The sequence below is a fragment of the Vanessa atalanta genome, chromosome 2 (assembly GCF_905147765.1).
Source record: "Vanessa atalanta chromosome 2, ilVanAtal1.2, whole genome shotgun sequence".
Taxonomy (NCBI): Eukaryota; Metazoa; Arthropoda; class Insecta; order Lepidoptera; family Nymphalidae; genus Vanessa; species Vanessa atalanta.
The window spans coordinates 10,311,291-10,337,111 of NC_061872.1; the positions used below are offsets into that span (position 1 = coordinate 10,311,291).

General features: G+C 32.3%; 1 protein-coding gene across 11 annotated transcripts; it reads right to left on the bottom strand.

The window, feature by feature from the left end:
- Positions 1-275: 275 nt before the first annotated feature.
- Positions 276-25,412, bottom strand: LOC125074961 (dynamin). 11 transcript variants are annotated; one of them, XM_047686475.1, is made up of 18 exons: positions 25,203-25,412; positions 22,778-22,851; positions 21,839-21,988; positions 13,797-14,000; positions 13,148-13,340; positions 12,411-12,620; positions 12,064-12,271; positions 11,748-11,885; positions 11,172-11,329; positions 10,796-10,902; positions 10,177-10,364; positions 9,826-9,945; positions 8,946-8,984; positions 7,947-8,156; positions 7,347-7,581; positions 6,797-6,947; positions 4,706-4,831; positions 276-1,671 (listed from the first exon to the last, which is right to left on the bottom strand). In XM_047686475.1, exons 1-18 carry the CDS (start codon positions 25,364-25,366, stop codon positions 1,608-1,610), a joined length of 2,739 nt encoding a protein of 912 aa, XP_047542431.1. In that variant the 5' UTR covers positions 25,367-25,412; the 3' UTR covers positions 276-1,607. The 11 variants fall into 11 exon arrangements, with proteins under 11 accessions (XP_047542431.1, XP_047542459.1, XP_047542406.1 ...); XM_047686503.1 differs by lacking the exon at positions 8,946-8,984 and adding an exon at positions 9,564-9,578; XM_047686450.1 differs by having other exon boundaries at positions 11,160-11,329.
- Between the last annotated feature and the right edge of the window lie 409 nt (positions 25,413-25,821).

Below are 25,821 nucleotides of genomic sequence, written 5' to 3' on the forward strand. Positions count from 1 at the left end.
TAAATAAAATTGACATACAATTATAAGTAAACTAACTAAATTCAGTAATAATAAGAACGAACAGAGAAAGGATAACTCAAATGTCGGTAGCATAGCTACTTAAAAAATGCATAGCATTCACAGATTTGAACCAAACCTTGCTATAAATTAGCATATATTTAAAAAATATGATATGATAAGCAAAATGTTATATTTACTTAGATATTATTTCATATCCATTAACAATAAGACACAAAATGTTGTATGGAAATTAGTATACGAATAAAAGCCAACAATAATATTTTATGTACACATTTATTACAATATGTATACGAATGTACACATGTATAAACAGGTCACATATATTTTACATCTATATACATAAAAAGGTACACTTACTGCCGCGTGCACAATACCAGTGGAAGGAATGTTTGGAAAATAAGAGACTAATAATATATTTCCGTAGGTACGTTATTGAAAGTTGATTAAAAAGGCACATTTAACGTAGTAAAGCCACTTCTTTTCATATTTTTGAACATTAATGTCTATAATATATGTTAACCAAGAAATGTTGAGTATAAGATCGGTGTTAGTTCCTTACTATTATGAAATAACTTATAATAATACGATTTTAGTTTATATAAGATCGTGCAAGAATATAAATGCTATCAACTTCTTCAAAATCAAAAAAATAACTAACATCCAATTTTTTTCCTCTATTTTTAACAGTTATGTAAATTCTACTGGACGGAATATAATCGGTTACTTTGTAACAATAACTCAAAAATACTTCTAATTATGTCTGTCATTGAAAAATTATATAAACTTGTCGTAACTAATTAGGAAGATTTAAAATTTATTTGATAATTCTTTTTTAAATAACTATTTAAGAAACGAATAATACTTCCTTAAATACATTTATTTTTATTTGATTTATTTAAAGAATGGAACTACGATCTATTTCTATTAGCTATAGTTAGTACTTGCACGGTCTGAAAATAGTGAAAGGAACTTCTTTTAACAGTCTCACACACGGCAGAGTAAATTAAATGCTAAAAATCAGTAAAGAATTTAGACAATATAAATCTCACAAAGGCGTGTTATTGAAAATAATTCAAGCACCTTTTTTCGTATCACAAAAGACTTTTTTTAAATATCATTTTGACTAATCTTTTATGTATCTTCGTTAAAATTATTTAATTCAAGCTACCTACAAAATTAATTATAAACATCGGTTACTGTAACAAGATAAAATGTCTAGCTACTTATTTTAACGTATATACACATTTATATGAAGTTTCTAACGTCGATTTAACAAAATACCATAAATTATATATTTTACATAGCCTTGAAACTAAGTTTACATTACTTAAATTGAAATACATGTTCACAATATAAATCGTTAAATTCACTACGACACATACAAAACACTTTTCATTATACGCAATAAGGTTTTTTAAATTAATGAATACAAATAAATTAGAAACCCTTAGCGTCGCTAGGCACTGATCTGACGATTTTAACAAAAAGCAATGCTATACACTAAATATTGCAATAAAGCAATACGCTTAGGTGTAGACGTTTTATTTACAGCGCAGCTTATCACAAAATGGCGGCGAAGATCGCGTTCAAAATGGCCGTCCGTTCTGCGGTCGCTCAGGCAGCTTTGGCGGCACATTTGGCACTGGTCGGCTATTAACATATTAAAGATATAATTAATTAATGTGTAACTTACGAAAAAAACATACAAAAAAACTATACATCGGCAAAGTCGACAAATAAGAGATAACGAGAATGTGCATATAAAAAGCAATTTACACATGAAATTATATTTTGTGCGTAACATTATGAATAAATTGATAACATATTTTATTTATTCCTCAATGCAATATGTACATGCGAAAAGCATCAAGCTATATTCGAATTTTTGTCGTAAGCACATATTCTCAGAAGCATTTTTAAATATCTACACAATAAGTATATTAGATTAAATATGGTTGCGGTTATTTAACGACCGAATTACACGAGTAACCAATGTTTGTATACTATAATTATATAAAACCTATATATCTATGTAACTAATATAATTAATAAGGCACGCACTGACTATTCCAGTAACTTATGTATAAGCGACATATGTATATAAAGGCATGCATTATAATTTAATTTTTTGTCATGCTGTATTATTTCCAAATTATATTTCAATAAGATCATACATATTATTGTAATTGTTTAATCGTTATAGTCAAAAGACTCGCAATAGCGAAGATACCGAATGTAGTAAATAGTATTATCGTATTGAAATATACGTAACACACAAATTTGGCTTACCTAATTTTATTGTCCGGATGATTAATTAAATGATTTCGTTAGCAGTATAATATCAATATATTATCGTAAACACCTACTGGACCAAATCAAACTTCTTGAATACACATATAGCATTTAATTACTCTATTTATACAGCATAAGATTAACAATATTCATAAACTATATCAAATCCAACAATCTCTGGCTATACCTTTTTTTCGATGGTACTAACGCTATTAACAAGAGAGCAAAACTTTATGATTTCATTACTTTCATATAATTTTGTCAATATCAATAAGAGCAATGAATTAGCTAGAGCGTCAAAATCATGTAGGAACTGTATTGTGACGTCATAATCCGGCTTTCCGTCAGTCAGTTTCGGTAGGGAAAATCATATGGAACGACGTCTGATGATAATAATGGTGAGAAATAAATTTAAGAATAAAGAAGAACTGCGTAGCTAATGAACGATAAATAATTGGTCGATATTGAATGATATAAGCGAAAATTCTAAGTGATGATAATTCTCAAGAGTAAAATTCCTTTATTTTATATGTAATAAGTATTTAATAACGAGTTCATAATGGATCACCATGAATAAAACATTCTAATAATTGACCAAAGGTATTGCTAACAGCAACGACACGAGACAACTGCTTTGGTCTTAGCCATAAGTACAATTCATTTACATACAAATTTGTAAAGTCAACATTTTTGTGATTAATTTATCTAACTGCATTACATATGTTTAGCTACAATAAGATTACACTGATCCAAATTTTCTTTAATATACAATAACAGACAAGCTTGGAATATATTGTTTTGCGCAAATGTATTAACTTTATAAACTTTACGTCACTACAAGAGACGGAAAAGAGAAATATGAGACAGTGTTTGTCCCTAAGCTACTGGTACACCTATACACCAATGTGAGAACGTAGAGTAATGCATTCTTGCTACGCATCTAAATCTACGACAAGATCGTCATGTGCAGCAACATCAACAAATATATTTTATAATTCCTTAGATATTCAAGAGTACATATTGATATAAAACTATTTTCAATTCATTTAACAACTTGTATTTTTTTTTAATAGCAACACTCTCACAACTGGTAAGCTTTTGATAAAAAAAATACTAATGTCAGTTAAATGAATTAAGACAGTTTTATTTCAGAACTCTGAAGTATTTTATAATACGAGTAAAATTCTAGCAACATTTACAAACAATACCGTGATATGCGTTCAAAGATAATCTGTTGCAATCCGGGACGTTGTGACGTCGTGCGTACAAACTCATCTATTTAAATCCGTATTACATCTAACACCTCGAGCCATTGGATATACTTTTACTGTTTACTTCCAAAGTAAACGTTACAGACCTACGATATAGAGCGGACCCCTTAAATACAATCCGGTAAAGGATTAACATCGTATAATTGTTAATAATATCCTAAAGCACTGCATAGGAATAATTCGCAGTTAATACTGAACTTTTTTTTATATAATTCTTAGAATCAAATTTTTCAAAATATTTTTGGCGCCAGAATTATCGGTACGAGAATAAATATATTTCGCAAAGAATATTACTATTTTTACAATCGTTGGACACACTAAAACTGACTAACTGTATTCCTCAATATTTCTTATTAAAGTTTATTAGATCTACTCCAATACATTGTGCACATTGAATTTTTAAAATTAAGGAATACTTTAAATACAAATAAAAATATTCTTCGATTCGAAACTCTTACCTAAAAACATTAATTGTCAATGGTGTGTGATCTTCAAAGAAACTAAAATCCATTTTTAATGTAACACATTTTTATGACTATGGTAACATTGTGATTTTTTATATCACATTCAAATATATTGAAATTGTTAAATTAAACTAAATTACTATCTTAAATATAAGTCTAGTATCATTTTAGAGATAAAATTAGTATTGCAATTTAATGCAATAAAACGATATCTTTAATTAAGCCTTTACAACTGTAATATTTATGGAATGTCAAAACCATAGAAAAATACTTCATTAAGTTGGAGAAAGGTAGCGTGAAACTGAAAATTCGAATCCGTAGTTTAAATGTAATAGTCAATTATACACATCTTCTTTGCGAACAAAGTCACGCCCTCACAAAGAGCACTTCAAAATCGTTAAAGAGAATCGAATTTTCAGCTCGAGAGTTAACAATTGCATAAACAACACAAAGCTGTTAGACGGCGGAACGTTCACAAATGTTAGAAGGTAAAACAAAAGCGTTTCACTTCCGGAGAGTGAAGTCGTCTCAGCGACCTCATTTTTTCGAAGAGTTTCACGATACCGCGAGGTCCGCGGATCGGAAAACGTTTCGAAAGAGTTTTACGAAACAAAGTAAGCGTTGGGGCGTCACGGGTGCGGTCCGAGCGGCGTTTACTTGAATCTGGCGAAGGCGGAGCTGAGCTCGTTGAGCGCGGCGCCGGTGACGGCCTGCCCCACGGCCTGGTTGATCTGCTGGCGCACGTGCGGCGGCAGCTGCGTCGCCGCGCCCGGGCCCGGCCGTCTAGTTCAGGTGCTTCTGTTTATTTTACTACTCACATCGCGTCTAGGGACAGGGTGGGCGAGGAGGAGGACTTCTGGGCGGAGTTAATGAATAGATAGAATCGATAAAATCGTCTCACAGCCTCTCTGTAAGATTTTTTCTGAGTAATGTAACTGCCATAATGTAGCTTAGGAAAGTGACTAAGACGAGTTATTTACGAGTTCTTACAGGGCAACTGTGAATGTATCTCGTTGCGGAAAGAATATAGTTTGAACTTATAGAAATAAATAAAAATAGTTGAAACTGTCGTATTATTTACAATAAGTCTTTTTTTTCGAATATTAAAACAATCAAGAAAATATCTGAAGACCACACACATTAGTGACAACTAGACATGCAGTGCATCTATATTACATGAACGTAAAACAAATATATTAAACACCAATAATTCCGAACGGAACAAATAATTTTAAAGTGTAAGCTTAATTTACATCGTAATTTTTTAATAAGATTTTAAGTGCTGGAGTATATTTTACTTAAATACACAATGACGTTATACTTATTCCAAAGACAGCTCTTCGATGAAAGCACAACCTTATAATTACAAAAAAAAAAAAACTAACAATTATAGATTAAATAACTTGTAGATAAACAAATTAATGTAATAATTATCATTTCATACAGCTGTCCATAGAAAAAGTCATTGTTCGTCACTACAATCTAATCCCTACATATTTTGTTACTAATATTTAAATTTGGAAGCAACGTTCTTTCAGACGTATCATAAGTATTCATGATTTAAATTACTAATATTTTGTATAACATTCTGTATAAATTTTTTTCATCGTTACTGAACGATTGTTAACTTATTACAAAACATTTCATAGCTGGCAATATACATTTTTTCACATAATTAACATAATATATTATGCAATTTGAAAAAATCATTACAAATTCTAAATAAGAACAAAGTGCTAATAAAAATAACTATACATAAGTAAGCATTACGACGACCCCTACGGTCGTTTTAACGTTAAAAAATTATAATTAATGTTTTTAACTGCACTAAGTTAACATGCTCGTCAGTTAGTACCTCATCGTACGTAACTTATGTTATAACGCCGTGTCCGCGGTCCTAGCGCCGTCTGCGAACAACCACACACTACTGGAACCTTGCTAATATCCTTAATAATACATATGCCTATACAGCGGTGGGCGTATATTGAACAACGCAAGTGATCTGCATTAAAAATGATATCTATGTAAATTTGAATTTCGAAATTAGTTCTTCTGCTTACATTATCAGACTAACTTATGCAAACCACTGTTTATTGTACTTAAAAAAGGTCATATATACTATAAAACCAAGTATGAAAATACCATTTTATAATTAAAAAAGATATTAGCGAAGGGTAATGTTAATAACCAATTTAATTCTAGGGAAAGTTTAGTGGAATTATAAGTTATAATAAATTATTTTACTATTATAATGAAAGTATTATATTGTTATAAAGTTGTGTAGAAAACAAGTCCTACAAACAAACTGCATTATGGCTGTTACATCACCCATTAAAAATTTTTGTTACACAAAAGCAAGCGAATAAGATAATATACTACACACTAGTAATATTAGCAATTGTGGATAATAGAACACAACAAAATGTGAAATATTTATTACGATGTTAATTTCCTTTAAGCGTTTATATAAAAGTTTGAAATAGATATTATCTCAATTTTATTAGGTATTTTACAGTATCCTGACATTATATTTTCTGTCCTCATCCCCGTACAGCCCATGTTAGGTCGGGTGAGAAGGACCTCATGCTTTTTTTTATCATAGAGAGCTTAAATTAATAATAATATTCTGGTGCCTCTACTTCATTGCAATAGAATCTTTTGTCCACTTGGGAATGATGACCGATCTATCTCATAATGTGTTTATGCTAAGATATAAGCATCGACCTCCCCGAGGCCTCGCGTACTCACGTGGGTATGAGGGGCGCGGGCAGGCCCTGCGACGGCAGCGGGCGCGCGCCGGGCGGGGGCGGCGCCGAGCCGCCGGGCCGCGATGGCAGCGGTGGCGCCGGCCGCCCCGCGCCGCCCGGCACCGGCGGCGCGCCGCGCTGGCCCAGCGAGCCTGCGGGAATGGATTGCTCGCTTGTATCATGTCTTTTATGTGTCGAATTGTTCATTATATTTTCATTTCTGAACGACTGTCTTATGTTAATGAATATCAATAGTCAACGCCCAACTTTTTCATCAAATTCTGATGCAATTATTGATTAAAGTATTATATTATATCAAAGTGTTACTTTAAAAATAAGTCCTAGTGTGCCTATCTTATATACATAAAATATTACAGTTCATTTCATTTAATAGTTCATTAGTAATGTAACTTTTTGGGTAGTGTTATGTGAAATTTTACTATAATTAGACGTTACGTCATGTCATCAAATGAATATCTTAAGTCTCGTTATCAGCACTTAAAGAGTCTCGACATGATTGACTAGGACGTATTCGAAAGTGTAGGCCAGACCTTGCTGCGCGGGCGCGGCGCGCCGGGGCCCGCCGGGCGAGGGCGGCGACAGGCGCGGGTTGGAGTCGAGGCGGCTCTCGAGCCAGTCGTTCTTGACGGGCGGCGGCACGGGCGTGCTGACGGTGGCCATGGACACGTCCCCGATGATGCGCAGCGCCTCCTTGCACGCGTGGTACATGCGCAACATCTCTTCGCGCTTCAGCGCTTCCTCCGGAGACTCTTCCATCATTTGAGACTACCGATGAAGATCGATTATATATTAATATGGGTCTTGAAATCTGCGTTTCTTAAATTATCATAAAAGAAAAATAATTTTATTTGGTACCAGCTATAATATACTTATCATTTACGACACTTTTACTGATACACCGTTACACCGTTGCCATACCCATGTTAGTGATTTTACTGTTTACTATCGAACAGTTATCACCTGCAATACTTTGTATTTGAAGGATGAATGAGCCAGTAAAAATATAGGCCCAAATTATCGTATTTTTTGTGTTTGGTTAATGTTTTTTACAGTGCCTACGGGTCACGAAGACTCCATAATCTACCAACAAAACATACTTTTTAACTCCCAAAATGACACTTTGTAAATACCTGATCACCAGAGGCATACAGATGTGCGAGGAGTTCCCCGTTGATGAAATCTTTGGCGTTGTTTATGATCATCATCATTATGGTCTTGGGCACGAGGTCACGTGTGGTCTTGGTCACGATGCGCATGTAGGAGTCGACAAGGTTGCGAATGGTCTCTACTTGGCGCTCCAACTGCGGATCCATGCTGCTAGTGCCTGACGTGTCCGAGCTCTGAAATAGAAAATATTAAGATATTAGTTTTTTTATATTTCATGAGGATCCGGAGTGTCCCAGTTCAATGTATCAGTTATGTTGTAATCTGTTCAATAGTTAAAGTGCATGTGTCTTATCTTACAAAATAATTGTGATTGTCACAATGTCAACAACACTGTATAAAAGGTCATAAAATGTTGTCTAAACATTTTAATGCTAATGTCATGTACCTATGAATAATTTATATAATTCAAAAAGTATACTTGACAATGGAATAATTAAAGAAACTCATTTTCACTTGTGTTGGTATTTAAACCCAATGTTGATTTTGTGTTTGTTTTGTTGTCTGTATCAAGTTCTAGTAATTATAATTTAACAAATTTTGGTCCTCTAAAAGCATTGAGCACTACTGTACCACTATGGCTGTTTATTTTAAAATTATATGATAACTGAAACAATGAGATGATCAAATGGAAGCTTTATCAACGCATCAGGCTTTTAAATCCATAATACTATTCATTCGAACCATTTTGAGCTAAGTTTTTACAGTACTATAACATGCATTAGGCAGTTAGTATTAGTAGCTTATTAAATTAATCCTAAAAATAACAACACCTGCAACACCTGCTCATACACCAGCTGTGTGTTAGCGCGGTACTCACCAAATCCAAATATTAGTAAACGAATCTCAAAAAAGTTTTCATATTTTTACTCTTCAAAATGAAACAGAGATCATTATTGCATTCCTTATATGAATCCCTAGTTATTTCAATCAAACCACAAACCTTCGAAATACTATTGACTTACTCTTTTATTTCCACCCAACCCCGGGAAAGGCAGAAATAACTAAAAATAAAAAAAAACATAATGCTTAAAAGAAGAAAAACTCAAAACGGACTTTTCACATGCTGGTTTTGTAAACTAAACGAAACTTTTCATGATAAATATCATAAACAACTCTACGCAACACAATGTTAAAACTGCCCTAGAAACTACAAAACAGTTTGAAACTACCAAATAAAAGCTGTGAAAATAAATATACGAAAAGTAACACAGGGATTAGGGGATACCGTACCAAATATTTTTTCTTGTCTTTAATACATAATTAGGATCTTTTTTAATGAAACACGTTAAAACAAATCATCTTATTAATACTGCAATTAATGTGTATGTGAATACGCTTCAATATTAGCGTGATATTTGCGGCACACCAACACTTAAATTAGTATACATGCCTTATTCTACATTTGATGTTTCTTAAATGTATTTCAAGAAAATGCATTGTTTACTAATTTCGAATATTGATATTATAATTTGACGATATCTTCTTGAAATCCACTTTCAAGATAACATGTCATGATATTATGTGAAAATGTGATAAGTGATAAACATGTAAACCAAGTTAAAAAGCCTTCATTGACAAACCTCATTTCCTTCGCTCTGTACGGCATGGCAAAACAATAAATCATTGGATAACTTAACATTGACATATACATTGCATTAAAAAGTATATGTACATATTTCTATGGAAATATATATTAAAGAATTTAATAGTTGATTTTATGAAGCAATACACTGCTTAGATAGGCTAAGTTTTATATAAAGGGAAAAATGAAAAAGAAGGTAAAAGGGTAAAGAAGAAAGAAAAACAGGCATACAATAAAACTATAACGTGACATATACTTACATCTTCACCGTTTGCTGCCTCTGAAGTCTTTTCAGGGTAGACACCAGCTCGCAGGAAAGATGCTTTCCAAGAGTCAACGTCGTCCTGAGTTTCACATGATAACTCTAGCTGCTTGTAGTCCTGAAATGTCATGCCAAAAATCTCGTTATCGAAGTCTCGTTTTGATTACAGTCTTCTGTTCAAATAACATATAATATTTACGACCAGCGATGTCGATTGAAGTCTCGCGTCATTTCAAGTAAGTTTCGCGCAATGCGACACTACCCAAGAACCTACTCAGTTCTCAGTTCCATAGTTCAACTGCCTTTATAAATATAATTTAAGAAACAATAATATCTGGCAAGGACATACCTTGTAGACATTTCTGCCCTCCGGGTTGAAGAGAGCGAACATGTGCCGGCGCGACATGAACCCCTGTTCGAGGTCACGCAGCTTGAGCCCGTCGAGCGGCAACATGTACTTCTTCTCGCGCTCCTCCTCGTCCTTGAACCACGAGATGCTCTCCGACGTCAGCACGAACCAGTAGTCACGGGACCCACCTGTAGTTACTCAGTGTAAACTACATCTGACCGGATTTCGGCCACGGCACAGGAATCGGCCAAGTATACAGGAGATATAGTGTACGAGTGTGGGCATAAACTGATGTTTTGCATGGACTCTTTATTCCCTCACTATCATTATCAGCTGGAACAGCAATAGCATACAAACGAAGAGAGATCAGGCACAGGACCAACGGTTTTACGAGCCTTTCGCGGCACAAAATTGTAACACTGCTAACTTCCTATGACAGAAAAACTCAACATTTTTTATTAGCCCGATATGGTATTTAGAGCCTGGACCTCGGGATCCACAAGACTAAACCAACGAGGTAGATAAATAAAGCAGAAATTGATTTATTTAGAGAAGTTCAATAATATACTGAAAACTAAACTAAAAACGTAAATATTTAAAAATGTCCTCTAAATATCACCTTTCATGATTCCAAGATTGTGTATGCACATGTACCCTTTTCGGATGACTTGGTTGCCAAGTGCGCGGTGACCTGACTTTGCCGAGTTTTCAGATTGATTCTGTGCGCTAAAATTAAAACAAAATATATATTCTTACTGAACTATTTTTTAGAGTAGCTCTTCGGTTTTCTAATGCCAATATTTTAATATATCTTTTAAAATGATTCGCGATGATTTCCAAATATGATAGTATATGATAGTACATGGATGCGATGATATCCATTAATCGGGGCTTAAGATATAAATCCTTTACATTTTTCGATTTGGATTTAACCGAAGAGGGGGAAGCCATAAAATATAACCTATCGATAAAAGTGTGTGTACGGTATGTCTAACTTGGCGAAACCGATGAAGTCTTCGTGGTTGGTGTTCATGTAGGCCAGCTCGCAGTCCACGAACAGCACGAGCTGCTCCTTGCACTGCTGCTCGCGCGAGCGCACGTGCGACATGATGATGCGCTCCGTCTCCTCGCGCAGGCGCGGGTAGCGCGACATCTGCGGACATGCACTTGCGGCTCAGACGTGCCTAGCACATTATCTGCGTGTTTCGAATGATTTATTAACATGTTCTTGGCTCTTCGATGTCCATGACGTGATAAAATGGACTCGTTTTATTCTCTTAGTAGACATAATGGTATGTAATTTTATTGCTCATGAGATTTTGTGGTATTTTAAAAAAAAATACTCCATTAATCCTATATTAATGAAGAAAATAAGGTAGCAAAAATAATGAATGTTTTAGTAAAATGTGTTAAAAATTATAATGTAATTTTAACTGTTTGGCTCAAAATAAATAAAAAAAACCTGACAAGAAAAAGAAGTGTGTGTTTTGTTTATGGTTTCAAACTTTGTGAATTGTGTCTGCTCTCAGGAGGAATAATAATATAATATGCATTAACATTTGTACACTCACCCTCTCTGTGCAAACGCGAACGACATTCGACAACTCCTGCACGACCAAGTCAACACACTTGAGACTCGGCTCTTTTAGACGAGCGATTTGTTTCTTTACTATCGCTTCGAACGCCATATCAGGAGTGAAAAGACCAACCTATAAAAACAATTTTCATTTATGACCCATTACGTTAAATATAGAAAAGAAATAGAATATTAATTAAAAACCAAATGTATATTCTTTCATGGTCTGCAATTGGATGATTTCATTATCATTAAAATGATTAATATATATTTTCAATGAATATGTTTCCATTAATTATAGTACTACTCACTCTGATACCGTGAATATTTCGAATAGCGAATGCAATTTCTCGTCGCAGTTCTTTCTCATCGAATTCCATTTTAACAATTTCGAATGGGAACCGTTCGTGGAACAATCTGTTTATTTTCGCACCTCCCGAGAGCTCGTTCGTGTTTATCTGAGCCGATCCAGAACCTTCGATCGTCCTTTCGAAGTCCGTCTGTAGCTGCTGGATCATTCTAGTTAACAGAATAAATTATTTGAAATGTATTCCTTGTCATAAATACATTCATTATATATTTTTCAAGATTTTTATCACCATTTAATGAAATAGTTGATTTTATAAGCAAATATATTTAAAAAATACAATAAACATACTGCAACATAGCCTTGGTCTTGATGGATGGGTCGTCTGGTCGGAAGTGCTTGTACTGTTCAACATCTTTCTCGAGGGTGAGCAGTTGTTTCTGCAACTTATCTCGCAAGCCGGGCAGCGTGTCGCGGATGTGGTTGGTGAGCTGTTGGTTCAGTACGCGCTGCAGGTACGGGGTGCCCAGTCGATCCGCAATGTGTCGGTACGATGGATGACTGAAATAAATAGTTTACGAACTGTTACGGTTTTTGTTGTAACAGACATTTCTATTAATAAAAAAATACAAAAGTCCCGTACAAATACAAGACGGTTATGTATTCACTTGGTGCAAAGCCTTGAGGGCAAGGTACCACCCTCTCATCATATATTCTATAAATATTTAGTACTTTGAAGGATGAGTGATCCAGTATAACATATTAGTTCCCAAGGTTGGTGGCGCATTGGTAATATGATAAACGATTAATATTTCAAAAAATAATAAAAGTATATTATATAAGAGATCGCTGTTTTAGCGATAAGGCCGCCTATTGTACATTTTTCTTTTCTTTGTTTTTGTTGTACTCCTATTATTTTTGTCTATATTGGTGTGCAATAAAGAGTATATAAATAAATAAATAAACATATAAAATTATTAATATACGAAATAAATATAACTCATACTAATTCGTTGCATTCAATTGATACTTGCACATAACAAGCTACATCCTCATTCCCCCAATAAACATCAAATGTACGCACTCACCTGAGGAAGAATTTCCTCTCAGCCGCGAGCGCGGCAGATATATCCTTCCTTCCATCGATATCCTTCTGTGAACGGTTGACAACGCCGATGTAGCCTCGTCTGAGTGGTAGCAGCTTGTTCTCCAGTACGTCACGAGCGTCCGTTCCTTCGTCCATGAGATCCAGCTTTGTGATTACGCCGATTGTACGAAGACCTAGTACGTTAACACAAATTAATATCTATTATATATTCAATCAGTAAGTATTCGGGTAGCAAAAATCTTAGTGAGATAAAACTCATAAGTTTAATAAAAAAAAAATACTAATATAAACTCAAATCATAGCTCCCCATCAAGATAAATACGAGATAAGGGCTCACACCTACTATGCGGGAGCTTTGACATGACATTTAGATTAGTAATTTTCAAAAATCTATATGTTTAATAGAATAAAATTAAATCTGTAACGTTACAAATTCCAAACATTATTTTCCGATACCTGTACACTGTACACTACTTTTATTTTTCAAACGAATAAAACTTAGGTACACATGTAAATGAAATCAAGGTTCGACTATCATGTCTTATAATTATAGCAACATGAATCCATACAAACACTTGTAATCTCGCAACATTTAAAGACGCGATTGCATTAGTAATTGATACAATTACCTTGAGGGTCTACTTCTTTGGCAAGTTTTAAGGCATCGCTGTTCGCCAAGTCGGTGTTGGCCGGCGTGACGGCGAGGATGAGGCACGACTCGCGCCGTATGAACTGGAATATCATGGCTTTGATCTGTTGTTCGATATCAACCGGCTGATCTCCGATTGGCACCTTCGTCAGACCGGGCAAGTCGATCAACGTAAGATTGAGAACTGAAAAAGAGTTTGATAAATCAATAAATCTTTCCTGGGACAATATTCGCTCCTTTAATAACATTCCGCAGATATTCTTTTCAGATTAAAAATATTAATAAAGACATGTTATTATATAACTCAACAAAATAATATAGACGAGAAATGAGCAACGATATGACGATAAATGTTAGTATTTGTTTAATTCAAGGCAAGGATATGTTACATTAATTTAATTGTATTCAATTTACAAACTTGGAGATTAGTCTGGGTAAGTACCACCCTATCATCATATATTCTTCCAATAATTAGTACTTTCTAGGGTGAGAGGGCCAGTGTAACTACAAAAACAAAGGACAGAACAACTTAGTGCCCAAGGTAGGTGGCGCTTGGAGATGTAAGGAATGGTAAAAATTTCTTAAAGGCAGCGGTGACCGCTTATCATTAGGTAACCTACTGGTCCATCTGCCTACCTATATGAAATAAAAAAAAATCATGCCAGTTATTCACGGAAAATCGACATTCCGGTGGTAGTTAGACATTTAATATATTCCTGAACAATGATGATTTAAAGGTGCTTGCAAAAAACTTCTGGAATAAAGTATATTTTGCTAAATTATAGTTTTCATGTTTTCTTACTTATAAATTTAAAACTTAAATTGAAGAAATAGTAACCGCTAGCAAAACAGAGAAGTATAAAACCCAAGATTTTATACAATCGACTTATGTTACATGAAAAAACAGATTTAAGAACATTTATTTATACCTAAAACCTACGTCCTGTCCCCTAAACCTGGAGGATATAAAAGCCCGTTTCAGCTTCATACATTTTAACAAAATCAATAACCGTTCTATTCGTTGTTAAAATCAATAAATGATACGTCGCAACAATTTTATATTTTGTCCAACAACAAAACTATTACTATAGATCGTGGTCACAAGAAGAACCATCCTTTACTACATATTATATAATTAAAATGTTTCATAACATTGCATTTGGTATGACACATACGTATAACACTCCAACTCAATATTGATAGTAAGATTCTTTAAATTATTTATATTTTCCTTTAAATAATCTGACAAATGAATAATCGAATGAGTCATAGGAAAACATCAGATAGGTATTGTTTCCAAAAGTTTATTAACAGAGGACTTTGACCTGAAATTTAAATAACTTCCATTGAAAAAACTAAACATGGGTTTCTTTTACAGAATTGAAACTAAAATTTATTACTAAGGAATCACTATAGAAATTTATTATTACTAGAATCATTTTAGTAAGCCGAAATTATCCTCATGAAAAACCAAGCTTCTATCATTGGCCAGTAAAACAATGCTGTAAGAAAAAACACGTCATTGACCACATTCATTATAACATTAAAAGTGAAATATATGACTAGTTTTTGAGATTTTATGAGTGACTTACGGCATAAGTTTCTTCTAGAAAAGCACAGAAGGTGGAAAGTCTACAAAATTTTTGATACTGTCTGATAAAAAAATAAATTATTTATTTCTAAGTCGTATTATCTGTAAAGAATTTATTTCGAATATTATACAACATATTAGGCGACAGATTAAACGCCACTCATAGCATACCCTGTGGCAAAAATGACCGGAACGAAATCACGATAGTGTAACAATGCCAACTGTAATTCCGTACCGTCACTGGGATTTACTTGATTTGAAACAAACAAAATGATGCAATAATGGTCCGATTCAGGATTTTGAACTAAACCTTAAGCTAGATGGCTAAATTCTATCCTCCTACTGAAATTACGTTTATTACGAGCAGCAGTTTTATTAACTCAAAAAATAAACTTAGCTAAAATCCGATGAGAAGCTAAATATAAAACTTATTGGATTGAAACTATAAACGTTTAAAATATTAAGCGAATAAGTTGTAAAATTATAAAATAGTATGAGTTGAGTCAAATGCTTCTATAAGCACAATGTCTTTCACGCACTGATGATTTCGGATGACAGTTAACCACTACACTAATCGTTTCACTACTCAAAAATATTGTTCATTACGTATAGTAGATGTTACTAGTAAGGTTTATTGTATTAAATTAATCTTGATAAGACAATAATTAACAATTTTATAAAATAAACTGTATTCAAAATAATATTATCAGTCATTTTACTACTTTAAACGTTATAGATAAATGGGTCATTATAGTTTGTATGTATATGATTTTAATTTAATTAATCAATTAAGCAGCATGTGATATTATAATGTAAATGAATTCATTGAAATATTAAACTATTAATTATGCAATTATTTCCTGCCGGATGTAGTTAAATGAATTGAGGCAAGCTGCGATAATATTAAAACAAATATAATCATGACATAAAAAATAAATCATATTGCTGTGGACGTTGACTCGTAATATTTCGTTTTTATCGGTACTACTTGATACTAAAACACTAGATTAAAAAAAAAACAGGTGCAGTATTTGTCACAGCTAATACTAGTCTAGTAACATACTAATCAATATAGTAGTGTTTACTTGGTAGGTGTTTGTGTAAGCCCATCTGGGTATGAGCCACCGAATCATCACATAGTCTGCTACCAAGCAGTCAAACTTGGTACTTAACATGTTCCGCTTTATAGGACGAGTAAGGCAGTGTAACTACAGATACAGATAATTTCTTAGTTCCCAAAGTTGTCGGCGCTGGTGGTTAATATTTCTAACAGAACCAATGTCTTTGGTTATCTCTTCAGGTGGCCTATTTGTAAGTCTGCCTATTTATTTAAAATAAAAAATATATATAAATATATATAAACTTTATTGGTATCTTTTTCTACACATGTGCAAAGTATTTTAGATTGTATACTATAAGAGATTTAACAGTGTTATCTTCTTTGATAGAAGAATTGTCGATCACATAAATGTTTCACGACAATATTTTTAGTCATAGTGATCGCTTTATCATTTAGTAAGTGTATTATCGTATAATCTATACTATTGCTAATAATATTATAAAGCGGTAAAAATTGTTTGTTTGTATATGGGGGATAATCCAGGGAATTAATGGTCAAATAAAAAAATAATTACCGGTAGAATGCTACATAATACCTGAGTACTATAGAGTAGGTATAAATTGTATTTATATATCATTTTCTATACTAATAAATCGGGCCTCTATTAAATAATAGAGACCTCGTTTTAGTAATTTGAAATTTGATTCCATTATATTTATTTATTAATGAAATATTATACAATCGATATTGAGCGAGCATCTATTCGTTCGTACTCAATGTATCTTACCGCACGCTCCATGTATATTTTCTCATGCGTTTATTAAACAATCTCTAAAAAGTACCGGTCCAAATTGAAAAGTGAAAACCGTAATTTTTAGTTACAAAAAAACGCCTAAAATTAACATTGTATGTCGAAAGATGAATGCGGTTTGATATGAAAAATAAACCGAATTAAAGTTGCTCCTTCTTACTATATTTTCTTCTTTTTTAAACCAAAAACTTGTTTACTCTTCTTTTACATAAACATAAATGCGTTGTGCTACTAGAACTAGATCTTAGGTCGGGCACTATTAATAATAAAATTCATAGTCCTCTGCGTCAGAGTTGGCGTTCGTAGTTTGAAGTTCATAGGCTGCATTCAATAATCCGACAAAACGGTATTGACGTGATATCCAGATTCAACATACACACAGCTACCATTTACTAAAATATAAGATAAACTAAGTATTTGCTTAATGATCTGGTGAATATCGTCATATTTTAATTTAAATATAAAACCTAGATAAGATAATAAAGTAAGGATGTAGGATTTAGTTGGGCGACTTATAATTAATGAAGTATTACATCATTTTAATGACTTCATCATAGTAAATATATTAAACAAACTGATGACTGGGTACCCAGGTGGGTTTACACTAAACCAATAGCAAAATTATAAACTAATATCCGCCCGCGGCTTCCTCAGCGAGTGGGAGGGGCCGGCGTCGAGTAGCCTTTGTAAGTCCCTTTCTGTACCCCTGATAGCATGCACGCAAACCTTTATTATGATCGGTAGAGTAGTTAAAACGTGATAGCGAAACAAATAAAACCCACTTTCTCATTTATAAAATTAATTAGGATAATTGAGCGACACAATTACAATAGCAAAAACTATAACTTTTGGAACGGCTCCTGGCGCATATTTTTTTATAAAAGAAAAATAAATAATTAAATATAAGTAATAACGAATTCGAGATTAATTTGGCGTTGTAGAAATTCAATGATTATTTAGGTCACAAACACGCGGCTTACGCGTAGCTAATATTAATAATTATAATCTTTCACAATCTTATTACGCTTTCGATTCGGACTTCATGTCGAACCGTAGTCATGGACTTAGCATAATTCATTCAACAAAAAGAAACACTATCTGAACACATTTTAAAAATATAATTATCCCCCGTTAATTCAGCACGTTAAACAAATGACGAATCCCTTTATATAATATTATTATATATTGTCACATTAGGGGTTCGTTACAACGGGTTGGGTTCGAATGGGTTATCTAATCTTCTGGAAAACATTTCGAAGATGCTGTTGGTGCTCCCACATAAATATCTATGTAGCTTTTCTATATATTTTATATATCTCATGACATGTATATGGTTAATATGTTTCAATATATGTACGTTTATATAGGATTGTTATCATTTATTGTTTCAAACAATCGAACGCTTCAATTATAAGAATAAGATAATAATCTTAGGGTGATAATGGAAGCGTTCGATTATAAGTGTCAATATTGTATTAAAGCAAACAAACCATATCGTTGACCAGACTTATCTGAAGCAGTTAGTCAACACTGATAGACAATTTATCGTGGCTTGCAGGGCATCACTAGTAACTGCTATGTTCATCCCATTGAAGGACATAAGCATTGTTTACACTGTAATGTTCCCCAGGTCGATTTCGAACTCGTTAGCTCTTCTCAATGGCGACTAGCAATCTAACTATACTTTACTTTCTTTCATAGAAGAATGAGTAGAGATAAACAGACCTTTTGATTTGCTAATAACTCTGCTATAATATGCACTACCAAGGTTCTTGATCAATATATATCTATATTTATACTACTATATAAATCTGTAGTCTGTCTGTACACTCAATTTTTTTGTCGAATTTCGTCATAAATATTCGTTTTATGGCTAACTGGCATCAGTTTTACCATTTTTGAAATTTTTGTCTGTCTGTCTGTATGTCCCGCTATAATTCAAGAACTGTTGAACCGATCCTTATAGAAATTGGTATACAGTAAGAACATTGGATTGCGCAAATGATAGACTATATATAAAATGCCGGTAAACCTCATGGCAGCTACAACAAAAATGTAAATATATAAAATAACATGTCCTGACTGACTGACTCATCGTCCCCTTCTCTTATTATTATTGTTCCTAATTAACAAATTTTCCTTTGGTGAATAGGATCGTTTTATTAAGTAGACACCCACTAAGAAAGGAATTTTGGAAATTCTATTTCCTAAGGGGGTGAAATAAGCGGTTGATAGTTTGTATGGAAATCCGTCGTTTTTTAAGTTAGAAACATGAAACTTTATTTTTGTGATACTCATTAAAAATGAGGAGATACATATTTAAGCGTTCTGGATATTCTAACCATAAGGGTTGAAATAGGGGTTGAAATTTCGTAAATAGGTTAGTCCTGAAGTCCGTCAATATTTAAGTTAGAAGATTGGCGCGCCAATAATCTTACTGAGGAATTTAAGACCACCTAATACCATCAAAATATCCCTTTAAGTTCAAGAGAGTACAGTTGGCGCTTCAACTCTGCTTCGTCATGACAATTAATAAAGCAAAAGGTCAAATCTTTATAATGGCCAGAGTAGACCTAAGAGAAGACTTTTTTTCGCATTGACAGTTTTAAATAGTCTGTTCGAGCGTGAGCTCTACGAGCAATCTGGTGGGTCTAAAACACGAAAGTCGAACCACAAATGTGGTATTGTGGTATATAAAGAGGTCTTAAATTAACGTAATATTTTAAATTACTCTATAGATAATATAATAAATTTCCACGCGAGCAAAGCCGCAGGCAACAGCTAGTTTATTAATAAAACACTATTCCACTTAACTAGTTTTAATTTTACTATCTGCCAATTTAATTTTACTTCTATAGTTGCGAAGGTTTCGCTGTCACTCAAAATGGCATTTTTTCACAAACATTCCATAGATTATTTTAGATCAAAACCAATGATGTCATATCAATACAAGTTCATTGTTGTTTATTTAACTTTACTCCTACCAGTGGAATAGACAATAGGTAAACGATGAGCACAATTATGTAGGCAAACAATCTCCAATCTACATTCCCTTAGTCTCACTAGACCGGAGAGAATGATGAATTTTACGTAATCACGTAATTTTTCGTATTAAAATCCAAACATAACGAGAAAAAAATTCAATTAATAATCGTTAAGAATGACGACGTTACATAATTTGCACAAGTCCGTCTGAGTAGGCCAAACCACTCATCAGATACTCTTCCGACAAACAGCAACATTGTGGTGTTCCGGTTTGAAGGGCGTGTGAGCCAATTTAACTACAGTCACAAGTAATTTAAATTCAATTCCACTAAATAGGCAATAAGAATGACAAAAAAACATTCACGTGAAAATAATTCGATACGAATTCATTTTATGATTTAAATAATTTATTAAATCCTATTTACAACCACCAAGATATAAATAAGTTTGTAAATTACTAAAAGTAATATTTAATTTCTATATTTTATAATAATTTAAATTCGGAATAGGTATGTTACTATAGTAATTAATATAAGGCCGCATTAGATTATTTTTAATGCTATATTAAATTAACTAATTATTATTTAATCAATATATTAAAAAAAAAATCAATAAGAATTTATGAATACTATAATTAACACATTTATACTGACAAAATAGGTAAGATTATCTTATCAGTTCCTTTTAACAAAATAAATTCAAAAACCTTTGATAAAGTTCCTCTATACCAGGAGCTTATTTTATTATTACTATTAATTTTCACATTTAGACAATCACATCTTACGAAACATTTATTTCTTTATAAAATATCCGAATGAAAGCGAAATATTGTAAAGTCAATAATATAACATAACTAAATGATATCAAAGTATTTTTAACCATACTGTGTAAACAAAATGTAGATTTGCCGAGCGAAATATCTAGTATGTCGTTTCACGTAAGATTACGTTTTTAGTCCATCGTTTGTCTAATCTATTGAAATAATCTTAAAGATAAAGTGTAGAATCACGATTTCGTCTTGTAAATATTTGAAATATTCAATTAAAAATATAATACTAGTTTATCTCGTATTTCCATTCAATTCGAAGATAGATGCCTGCTATCACTATCCTGTGTGTTGCAACTTACAATTTACGGAAACCATCGTATTATTCTCCTAACCTAAAAATTTTAAACGAAATTTCAAAACTTTTACTATGCAAGGGCTTTAAAAATACAAAAAGGTTAGGTTAGGTTAGGTTAGGTAGGTTTTTTTCTATCGAATTATATAATTCCTTTAATGTCTGTTAGGCATCCATCATATCCGTTTAAAAAAAAAAAACAAACAAATGATATTTACTGTTGTATAATAACACAAACTCTTATTCACACTTCTAAAATCTTATTGTCTACATTTTTTTGAAAACCTTTTTTTGACTTCTAACCATCTATATCCAAAGATAATTAGTAGCACACAGGAAAAAGGCTAATACGTAAACGACCTTAGAAACTAGTTTCATCTAATAAACCGAAGGGCACTTCCCTTCGTGTAACATTAAGTGTGCGTTGTGTGCAGTGACGACACAAAGAACTTACCATTTGGCGAATAGACGCGCAAGTTGATAGGCACAGGCGAGATGCCCTTGTTTGAGCCTGTAATGCGATCCGTCTCTGCCTCGATTTCCCCTCGTACCTCATTGAAATCGACGAACTTTTTACCCTTGCAGTGGAGAAATTCCGCATATTCTAGGATTTCAATATTTATATTAGTCTACATTTTTATATTATACTCATCATTTGAATGCCTTATATTTATAAAATAACATTAAAAAACGTATAGTATATTTTAGTTAGAGGTGTTACTTATAAACTTTTATGTGTTATAAATTGTTGATATTCACTGCACTTTTGCCTAAATATATAAGTGATATATTTTAGAGATAAAAATTACTAAAAGTATGATATAAAATATTTTTATAGAATCCAATATTACATTTTAAATGACTTAATTGACTTTATAACTTTCAGTGGTCTTCAAATAGACCAAACAAAGGATGGTAGTTATTACGTTAATAGCAAGAAGCAATTAGTTGCTTTTAACATTCAAAACGCTGATGAAGGTTAACGTGAGTCTAGCATGAATATTGCATTTGAAATAATTATCTTTAATTCTTTTTCTCTTTAACATGTTTATATGTTTTGCAAAATATATTGAAGTCTCATATCAGCATAGACACGAAAGACTAACATCTCAGCTCAGTATATACCCAAAATAGCAACAGCTATTACATAAAACCAAACAGACATTAAGGTTTGACCCAAATTTGCTGTTTTGGATTCCATCTTTTAAATGATGCAGTAATAAATACTAATTGTAAAATAAATATATGGAAATATTAATTTTAGACTTTCTTAAAATTTAAACAAAATTGTGATTTATTGTGTGAATCTAGCTAAATTGCAATACCAATTGTTTAGAATAAATAACTTTTTAAAAATATTATTAAATACTATTAAAATATTGATTGTACATACCTGTATTTGAATGTATTAGTTGCAGAATTAAGGGTCGCCTGGTGACTATGCCCGACCCACGAGGCAAGAAGTCTCTGTAACAAAATTTTATATAATATAAATGTTCAAACACTTACATAACATGAAACTGATTCATAAATTATTTTTTCACATTATCATAGTTTGACAGGAAAAAAAAGTATGCCAACCATATAAGCCTACATGTGAGAAAGGGATAGCAATTGTTTTAATCACATTTAGATAGATAGATATTATTTCTACTAGAATTGGCATCACCATTGCATTCAGTGTATAATTACAAAGTAAAACTATAGAATTCATGAATGTTATATCTACATATATTAATATTATAAATGCAAAGGTAACCCTGTCTGTTACCTCTTTAAACTTAAATAACAAAACCGTTTTAGATGAAATATTTGGTGGAGAAGGTTTGAGGATTGTTTGACAGTTTGTCTGCTAATGGTAAAAGTTTAATGAATTTAACACAGGTAAATCTGCATGTACAGCTAGTTTATTATAAATATTGTGAAAATATGTTACTGTTAAGCATTAAACAGTAATTGTTTAATTCAACAAAAACAATTCCACATTTAAAACAGAAGGATAACTTTATTCATAGATGTGCTATTTTTTAAATATATTTTATGTATTATTCCAATAAATTATTGTAGGAAAAATTATTACTGTTATTAATAGATCCATAATTCTTTATTGTATAATATGACTCATGTTTACATACATTCATTCTACATACACTGTATACCTCTTATTAAAACCTGAAATTAATATTATTTTCAGCAATAAGATTTATGCCTCTTTATGTATTGCACCTAAAAGGATAGTTTCTCATTTATAAATTCAATATAAAATATGGTTGATTATTAATTTCACTAATTCAAGACGAGTAGTACTAACAATACAAATTTACAGAAATGCTTGTCCTTAATTAACTTATGGTCCATACTATTTATTACAGCTTTCTATCACTACAATTCCATAGTATGACATTTGTGTCAGAAAGACATGTTCAAATATACAGCCTGACATTTGTATCAGAAAAGTAACAATAGATTTTACATTTCATAACAAGAGATAGATTTCTTCTTGCAAATACAAAATCGCTTTTTAATCTAGGTCTTTTTAATCACAATATGTACCTAACTTTTTAATTTATTTATTATTCGCAACGCAAAACAAAGGACCCACTACTTACCAAGACAAATATCTTGTAAAGATTTGTCTATCTTATTGAACTACTTCGAATACCATAGCTCAAAATTTTCTTGATATTTGACAAGATTTTTTGTTTAAATAATAGAAAATCGATAACGACCAAATTTTTTCTTTAATATCTAACAATGAAGCGTAAATAAATATCGCTTCTTAGTAGAAAATGATTTTATTTATCGTCTTTATGTCATTTCTCTCTGGCAAAAACTCTTACCTGCCTACAAAATTTTCTAGCACAGAACTTTTTCCAGCGGATTGACCACCCACAACTGCAATTTGAGGAAGATCTAAGGACATGTGCACGCCCATTTGAACAAATGCATCTTGCAATTTGTTTACAACGGGGATTAGCTGTTGCATTCCGAAATTTCCAGCCATTTTAACTTATTTACATTAATTTAACACCACTAAATCTCTGATTACTTGCTCATCGTCTATACTTCACATCATCGATAAACTAATTTATTTTTCAATATGGTGGTTGGTGGGTGGTTATGGTAACGCTACGTTCCGTTTCTTCTGTCAAACTGATAACAATTAACTGTAATGACAGTCGATAGGACGGTTCATGCTATTCATTCAAGCTAGGTCCTGAATTTAAACATACCCATTGTGTCCAATTTTTAAGATTTTCATTTAATTTAAAAGTTTCAAGGAAGATAATTTAGAACTATAAATTTTTTAAATTTGTATATTTTAATTTTTCAATTAAACTATTATCTGATCTTGAACGGTATCGTATATATAAATAAAAACATTTCATTTATAGAATAAAGAAATCAATAAGGTGTGACATGCGCAGTAAATATAGGACAGTAATACGTTACTATTATGACATGAATTACTAGAAAATATGTATAAAAATAAGCTTGATGAAAAATTATCCATTGCTATCATGTAATTGCATTTTAAACATCAAATTTCGTTTAGTTAAATTGTAAGCAATTTAAGTTTTACTAATAATTTTTGTTGCGTAGGTAAGGCCGTGACTTAGGTTTTTTTTTACATAATATATAGATTAGCTTATTTACAACTATACGGACTATCTTTAAATATTAAATTATTAGCTATGTAATATATACAAGCTTTTTTTTTTAAATCAAGCTACCTAAAAAAATTTAGACTCAATTACGTAAAAAAATATATTGTGTACTGCTTCAAAAACTTATTAGTTATATATACGTAATCTTACCTGCCCACAAAATTCTCTAATACTGAACTCTTCCCTGCTGATTGTCCACCCACAACTGCTATTTGTGGTAAATCCAGTTGCATATGGACACCCAATTGTGTAAAAGCATCTTGAAGCTTATTCACAATTGGAATCAATTGTTCCATCCCCATGTTCCCGGCCATGGCTGCCGGTTTCTTCAAATACTCCTCGATTTATGAACTTCCCCGCAGGTCGTCGCCTACTGATTTTCTTTCATCAATATGGCACATATTTAAAATGCGCAAGCGTAAATTTAGTGAGCGGCAATACATATATACCTATCTCACTTGAAATGTCTCAATTGGAATTATATAGCTGATACGCATGTGTAACATGTATATTGTCAAACTATTACAATTTCTTGAATAAAAATAAAGTATTATTCCAAAATCGACAGAAAATTATTTATTTTCTGATACTGATGATACTGAATACTAATAACTAATATACTGATATTTACCTAAAGTCTTAGGAAGGAAGGCTGCACAACAGAATGATTACTCATTGAGTCAACTTTACGTAGCTTTAACATTCGAAAAACGACAATCGAATAATTAACTATATAAAGGTATAATAGTTAATTTACAGGGCCGGATTC

Excerpts from the sequence above, each read along its gene's own strand:
- LOC125074961 (XM_047686450.1), bottom strand. The coding sequence starts at position 25,366 with ATGGCCGGGAACATGGGGATGGAACAATTGATTCCAATTGTGAATAAG. Across the intron at positions 11,886-12,063 it reads GAAATATTCACGGTATCAGA|GTTGGTCTTTTCACTCCTGA; the intron begins GTGAGTAGTACT and ends TTGTTTTTATAG. Across the intron at positions 10,365-10,795 it reads CAATCTTGGAATCATGAAAG|GTGGGTCCCGTGACTACTGG; the intron begins GTGATATTTAGA and ends GAGTAACTACAG.